Source organism: Sinocyclocheilus anshuiensis, unplaced genomic scaffold (genome assembly GCF_001515605.1).
Source record: "Sinocyclocheilus anshuiensis isolate Anshui unplaced genomic scaffold, SAMN03320099.WGS_v1.1 scaffold376, whole genome shotgun sequence".
NCBI classification, from domain to species: domain Eukaryota; kingdom Metazoa; phylum Chordata; class Actinopteri; order Cypriniformes; family Cyprinidae; genus Sinocyclocheilus; species Sinocyclocheilus anshuiensis.
Genome location: NW_015558600.1, coordinates 227,456 through 235,426, shown reverse-complemented (window position 1 = coordinate 235,426; position 7,971 = coordinate 227,456). Strand labels below are relative to the sequence as shown.

Here is a 7,971-nt window from a genome sequence, read left to right as displayed (position 1 = left end):
GCCAATCAGAGCACACCTCGCTTTTCAGACCGATGAGCTTTGTAAAAATCGACGCGTTTCAGAAAGGCGGGGCATAGAGGAGAAACAATAATGTACAGTATGTGGAAAATAATGTTTTTTTAACCTTAAACCGCATAAACACATTTCATTACACCAAATACACAAAATAATGTTCTTTTTAGCAGAATCATATGACCCCTTTAATATTTTCACAAATTTTTTTTCCATGATTCTCTGATTAGGTTTGAAAGAACAGAATTTTAAATGTCTTATAAATGTGTCTTCTGTCACTTTTGATCAATTTAATGAATTCTTGTTGAGAAAAAAAAGACCTCAAACTATTGAACAGTACTACACATTATGAAACTAATATTACGAAATTAAACAATATTTGGTTTAAGTTTTTAAGATTATAGTTTTTTTAGGAGACTACATGAAATATTTGCACTTTTGAAAAATGATTTATTTGTCATACCACATGACTAATTAAGTGAACTGCAAACTAAAAGGTGGATAAAAAAAGAAATGGTGACCCATCACAACACCTAAAATACACTTACATTACACATACATATAAATTTTAACCTAAAATGTTGATGTTGAATAAAATAAGTTAATGTCCATGTCATTTTGTCATTCACCCATGTTAAGATTATGGATAACAGTGTTGTAGTATATTCTAGAATATTATAATTAGGGATAATATATTTCTCTATTTGTGTTCTAGACATATATTAAGAGCATGGATAAGGATTTTGTGGCGGCCAGCATTCAGGCCATAGGTCGCTGTGCTACAAACATCGGTGAAGTCAGAGACACCTGTCTGAATGGCCTCGTTCAGCTGCTGTCCAATAGAGACGGTGAGAGTGTGTGTTTTGCTAGATTGAGTGCAAGGGAATGCAACAGAACTGTTTTTAATGCCCACACTGTCATTAATTATCCATAAAGTGAGAACCACTTAGGCAGACATCAAAAGTTGTTTGCCCCGATGTCAGATGAGGTTCTTATGATGCAAAAGAAGAAAAATATGAGCCTTTGACTTTGTAACATGCAATTGTTCCTGTACAGTAAATACTCTTGAAATACACTTGAAATTGGTCCATCACATGCTGTATAAAACAGCAAGGCGCAATGCAATGGCCAAAGACGTCTGTCTGATAATGTCGAGTAATATTTGGTGTGTGTTTGTTTGTGTGTGTTTTCAGAGTTGGTTGTGGCTGAGTCAGTGGTGGTGATCAAAAAGCTTCTGCAGATGCAGCCTGAACAGCACAGCGACATCATCAAACACATGGCCAAACTCATCGACAACATCCAGGTAGAGTTGTGATCTAAACTACCCATTTTCACATTTAAACGGACTCCGTAGTCCTGATAATGTGTGTGACGTCAGGTGCCCATGGCCCGAGCGAGCATCCTGTGGCTGATCGGAGAATACTGCGAACACGTCCCCAAAATCGCCCCTGACGTCCTGAGAAAGATGGCCAAAAGCTTCACCAATGAGGAAGACATTGTCAAGCTGCAGATTATCAATCTGGCTGCCAAACTGTACCTTACTAACTCAAAACAGGTGAGGGGACAAACATGTGGTTATGACCAGTTTTACAAAGAAGCAGTGTTATTTTAATAGTATTTTTAAACTATTGTATTTTTTATTAAGGTTTTGAATTAGCTTTTATTTGTATATTTTCAGTTTTCATTTTAATTTTAGTTCATTTTTTGTTATGTGCTTTTGTCATTTTTATAATAAAAAAAAAAAAATGAATAGTTAGATCTATTTTTATTTCTGTTTTTGTTATTTATTTCCATTTAGTAATTTTTGTGTTTTACTTTAAAGGTGGGGTAAGCGATTTCTGGTAGCCAATTTTGACATTTGAAATCACCAAAACAAACACGCCCCTAACCCAAAAGGGTCTCACCCCTATTTTGGTAGCTCCACCCCACACATACCTATGCAACCCAGGCAACGATTAGTTCTGTGAAACAAAGCAAAACCAATGTTACACCGTGTCTACACCAGACGCGAGTGGCGCGGCGTGACAAAATACTATAGAACTCATCATAATCAGTGATGCTGTCTACACCATAGATATATACTATACATATCTATGGTCTACATTGGATGCGGCGCAGCCTGAACGCTCTCTCCTCCACATCATGAGTAGACACGCCCCTTACTGCTGATTGGCTACAAGTTTGTTTTGCTATTCGGCCCGAATCAGTTTTCTAAAGCGTTTTTGAAAAATCGCTTACCCCACCTTTAATCTTATTTCAGTTAATGCCCAAAGCAATTTTCGCTTAGTTTTTCCATGTAATATTTATATTTTATTTTAGCTTTATTTCAATTAACAAAAATATTTTTAATATTTTAAGTTGTTGATAACCCTGCACAGAAGTGACTACATGCATCACATTAGCTTGTTTGCATGCTGTTAACTGTTTTTTAACATATTAGGATAAATGATGCAAAGCACTTTAGCAGTAAGCAAGCTCCCTTGCATTATGCCAAATGACAAAACTCATAAATGAAAGCAAACAAGAAAATTAAAGGGTACTCATATTAATTGAACATTGAGGTTTTCCCATTAAAAATGCATGAAAAGCCAGTTTAAGATGTTTAAGGTAATCTGATGTTGTGCAGTATTTTCCAAAACAATGTTTGAATATAGCTGAAGATTTATGAAAACCTCTAAAATGAGGTTAAAACAGCTGAAAGACAAGAAAATATAGGACTGAAAACATGGGGACACAACTGAAATGTATTAATAAATGTATATTTGAGTTAATTTCCATGCAATTTCTTTTTATTTTTATCATTATTTCTTACATTTTATTTTAGTTTTAATTATTAAAATTTAGTACATCAAGTTAAACTAAATGAAAATGAGAAATGTTGCTTTGGCAAGTAAATGAAATAAAATAATTTGATATTTTTTATATATTTTATTTTATTTCAGTTTTTCAATTTTTCTTTTCGTGTAACAATTTTTTTGGAGAAACCCAACACGAGTCATTGTTTAATCAAGCAATACAATCTATGTCTGCATGTCATATCATTTAGATGCACTCAACTACGTTGCCTCTCAGGCATGCAACTCTTGAGACTCCTGAGAGTTAAATTCCTTCGTGTTTTTCTTCTCTTTTCTGTCTTTCAGACTAAACTGTTGACGCAGTATGTACTGAACCTGGCAAAATATGATCAAAACTATGACATCAGAGATCGTGCCCGTTTTATCCGCCAACTCATTGTGCCCACCGATAAGAGTGGCGCTCTTAACAAATACGCCAAGAAGCTTTTCCTTGCACTCAAGCCTGCCCCCGTCCTGGAGTCTCCATTTAAAGGTAAAGGTTTTCAATTTAGTTTCAGTTATAGTTTTAGTTAACTATAAAAATCCTGATTTGCATGCAAATCTGAGCATATTTTTACATCTCTTTTGAAACTCTTGAGATTACTGGGACCTTCAGAAAAAATCTGAGGACACAATTGAGACATTAGAGATCTCATTTGTGATTTTCTTCAATTCTTTGCAGACAGAGATCACTTCCAGCTGGGGTCGCTGTCTCATCTGCTGAACGCTAAAGCCGCTGGATACCAGGAGCTGCCCGACTGGCCTGAATCGGCACCCGACCCGTCCGTGCGCAACGTGGAGGTGAAGGATTCTGTGTGTGCAGAGCGAACAGTTCTGACAGGGCCAGAGGGCGCAGGGGTGCTTCTCCTACAGACCACCAGAGGGAGCTCCAACATGCAAGACCTCCCAAAGAAACGCCCCAAAGCACTGACAAAAAAACACGCTATGCTCAATCACTTTTATATCGCTCACTCTCCTCGCTCATTAGCATAACTCCACCCTCATAACACATAAATCGCACGCTCTTCATTTCAGCGGGGTGGTAGCTACTCATCCTGCAGCCCTATTGTTTGATGTGTCAAAATTATTTCCCTTGGTAATAGAGTGCAACATTCGGGTTCTGGAAGTAAAAACTCCATTCATTTTCTTAATAGCGGAACTGATTTTTAATGATAACTTTAAAGACAGACCTGTTATGAGCTACGAGGTTGTTAATCGAGGGTATATGCTTTTGTTGAAGTAATCAGCTCGCATTATTTAATCTTTTAAATAATCACGTTTAACCATGAAATTCCTGATGGACAACTACATTACCCATAATTTTGCAGAGAATCTCCACCAATCGGAGAACCGTGACAAGCAAATTATGCCATAAGAACTCTTTAGCATATGTGAACCTTTTGCTGCAAATCAAAGCTTGTAATGTTGAGATTCACCTTGTTCACCTTGTAGCTGGTTGTTTTGGATCATGGTTTATAACTATGGGAAACATGAATGGAAAAAAATCATCTGGAACCCGTGGCGTTGAAAAAGTGCACTGTTGCACTCTATTAACAGCATGTTACATTTTTTTTATAGAGTTTAACTTGAACACTGAACGTTCCTTTAAAATTATTTACAAACAAATTCTAAAATTCTTTGTCCAGATACTAGATCTGAATGTTTTTCTGTGATTCTAGAATTTTTTAAATCACTGAGAGTTCTAGAACTAACTAGACAGACACACCCACACACATTTACACATGCCACTCCTTCCTGATTAATATTCCATGATCAAATCTGCATATGCATGAGGTCTGTACCACACACTGATCGGTCAGGGTCTTGAGTCCAGCTTCAGGTTTTTGTCTGCATAATCATGTTTGTTATTTCATAAAGCGCTCATCATTCACAGCAGATTTCTGGGTGTTGTCAGTTTTATCCCCTCCAATGTTCATCCACATCCCCTTTCTGACAGTCTGTCTGTCTCTTTATGTTCCCGCCCACCATATTAAGCAGCAAGAGGAGGTCATAGACACCAGTGAGGGCCGAATGGGTCTCTTGGGAGACTGGAGAGAGGTGCCCACAAGAGTGCTGTGGCTTTTCTCTCTGTCCTTTATGTAGTCGGGCCCTCTGGCTCAACCTTACTCAACCTTACTAAAGTGTGTGTTTTCATGTCTCAAGTCTGAAATCTGCTGACTTCATTTCCTGCCAAGCAAACCATAAAATTGCAAAACCTTCATATTAATGTTGCACTTCCATTACGGTGACACCAAATGCTCAGCAAAGCATTAAAACATCATCCTAATACAGATTTGTTATTGCCACATTGAGTATATGATAAGAGACCTTCTGAAAGCACTAAACTAGGGGTGAATTCACTAAACAGACGCTCTTGCGTACAATATTTCAATGTAAACTAAACACATGCAAATTTAATCAGCCACAATCTCTGATGGTTTGTCCAAGACTGCAGGTAGTAAACAGAATTAAAGATATGTTTTTAATCAAAGGAAAAGAGTAATATATAACTGACTTTTTGCATTTTAAAGAGCTATTTTAGTTGCCTGAATAACAGCTGTAGTACGGTCCCAGTAAAGTATGTCAAATTGTGTTAATCTGCCACATTTCGTACCCAGCTAATAAAAATATGCTCAAAGAACGTTTTACTAGCATATCAATTTAGTAATGAAAATGTTATTTCTGATGTTCTCTGAACATTAAAAACATCCAGTTTTTTTCAAAATGTTTAAAACTTTTTTTCATGGTTATACAAACGTTGTTGTACATGTAGTAACATTTAAAAAAATATTAAACGAACATCCAACTGAAACATTTAAGAAAAAAAAGTTTAATGAATGATGTATAAATAACATTTTGAGAACATTACTAAAGACCAGATAACTTTAAACTGACATTCTATTAAAGTTACTGGAAGAAAGCTTGTTCATAACTTTGAGAAAACCTTGCCAGAACGTTAGCCAAAGTTCTGAGAATATTCTCTGTTAGCTGGGTAACCACTTAGTACTTAATAATGACCCAAAAGATTGTGAGTTGTGCAGTGCAGATTGATTTCAGCATTAAATTTGTGGGCGTGTTTATGCAGTTACCCAATTTGCATAATTTGCATTGAAAATTATGAGTGCTAAATTGAGCAAACTGATTAAATTGAACACTAAAGGATGTACGGATGTAAATAATGCTATTAATTCTGAGTGAATTCCCCCTTAATGGCCCGTTCACACCAAGAACGATAACTATAACCATAACTATATTAGTGCCCACACCAACGGGGCGCTAATATAGTTGATAGTGTTTTGTTTATTATAAGCGTGCACTGCAGTTTTGTTGTTTGATGCTTTAAATACTCACTCTCTTTAAAGTCGGATGCATTCTGATTGGCTGTCAATGTTTTTAGTGTTCAGTAGCTCGAAAAAAAAATTGTTCAATAATATCATTCTTCTGTGTTGTTACCGTTATACCTGTGGTGTGGAAGTTGCTTTTCTCGTATAGTTATAATTTATTCTCTTTATAAAGTTATCGTCCGTGGTATGAATGTAACACTTTCAGTTGCTTTGACTGAAGCTTTTAGCGAAATATGGACATAAAACGTATCCAAATACGTGCTAATCTGTTGACAAGTGCAACCTGAATCCTTGTGTGTACTTTTTAAATATTTTCTTTCTTTTCTGTTCTGTTCTTTTCTTTCCTCTTCTTCTGGCCATCTCACAGCATCATTCTTGCGTTTCTTTTTATTCTTTCCTGTTTGCCAGGTTATTAGGCTGCTTGAAAGAGTCACCACTTTAACCAGCGTGAGTCTGTCAGTCACCCTTAGCGTCAGACCCAAAGAGCTTTTGCCACCAGCCTAGCGTAGCGTCTGTACTGTGCTAGATCAGCCTTTCCCTTTCCTCAGCCCTTGCTCTACGATTAAAGACCAGAAACCTCAAAAAACACCCCGGAAAGGGCCTACAGCACTGGTGCTAGTTGCTAATCGCTAATTTACGTTCTTAACAACATGCTAATTCTAGCTTAAAGTCAAATTAATCTTGGGTAATTCAGTGCTGGAGGTCTTTGGGATCTTTTTTAGGATGGGATTTCTTTAATTATATGTTTAAGCGTACACAATGAGAATAAAAGTGGCCATGAATGCACAACCTTCCCTGCTGTAGACATCAAACACTGAGCAAAGAGAGACACAAGTCTCTAGAACTGTAATTATATTAGTGTATGAGTGTAAACAGAGATGTTTGCTGCTTGTAAAGAGGCATTCATGGCCGTTATATGAACCTCTTTCTCTGATTAGGTCCTCCAGATGTACTTGAGCTTGTTTTGATGGTTTGTTGCGATCCTTTGCAGATTCCAGATTGGAGCAAATGCTCAAGCCGGAAGGATCGCAAGGAGAAAAAAGTAGAGAAACCGTTCTACTCAGACTCCGAAGGAGAATCTGGTCCAACTGAATCAGCAGATAGCGGTAACTGTGGCGAATGCATATTCATCCCATAGAATCTTGTCTATGGGAAAATGTTTATATAAACAACTAAATAATAATGTTTAAAAAGAACAAAAACTAATAAGAATAAGCACATAGCAAACACAAAAAATTAAGATGAAACTAAAAACTACTAAACAGTCACTTAGCTGTAACAGATAGCATGTTGCTAAGTTAATTATGTTTATTACAAGAAATGCTTAGTGCATGCAAATATTGGAAAATAAGTTAATTCACATGAGATTCAACACTGATTCCTGTCGGACATTAGTTTGTTGCTAAGCTAACGACTCTATGCTAATCAGCACAACAAATACAAATAGAAAATACTCATTTTAATTAGATTCCCTATTAGTTATTTTCATTCACGAATAAAAAAATTATTTTATCTAAGTATTCATCACCATTTTGAATAAAAATAATATGAATTCTGATGTTAGTATATTGCTAAGCTAATGTCTTCAAACCTGTATTACAAAAAATGCATAGTACATGCAAATATTGGGAAAAACAGTTAATTTTCATGAGATTCAGCACTGATACCGGTTCAATTTTATTTTTTTCATCACAAAGAAAATGTGACATCCTTTTTAGTTTTTTCATCACAATTTCATCACAAATTTTTCATCACAATTTTACTCGCTCTCCTAGTAGAAT

At 36.1% G+C, this 7,971-nt stretch overlaps 1 protein-coding gene across 1 annotated transcript in view; it reads left to right on the top strand.

Annotated features, from left to right (window-relative positions):
• Positions 1-7,971, top strand: part of LOC107680139 (adaptor related protein complex 3 subunit beta 2) — a 40,812-nt gene that overhangs the window by 24,840 nt on the left and 8,001 nt on the right. Inside the window, exons 13-19 of the mRNA XM_016475911.1 lie at positions 728-860; positions 1,206-1,315; positions 1,391-1,567; positions 3,153-3,339; positions 3,529-3,647; positions 6,599-6,637; positions 7,182-7,301. Coding sequence (XP_016331397.1) covers positions 728-860; positions 1,206-1,315; positions 1,391-1,567; positions 3,153-3,339; positions 3,529-3,647; positions 6,599-6,637; positions 7,182-7,301 — 885 coding nt within the window. The remainder of the gene's footprint in view (positions 1-727; positions 861-1,205; positions 1,316-1,390; positions 1,568-3,152; positions 3,340-3,528; positions 3,648-6,598; positions 6,638-7,181; positions 7,302-7,971) is intronic.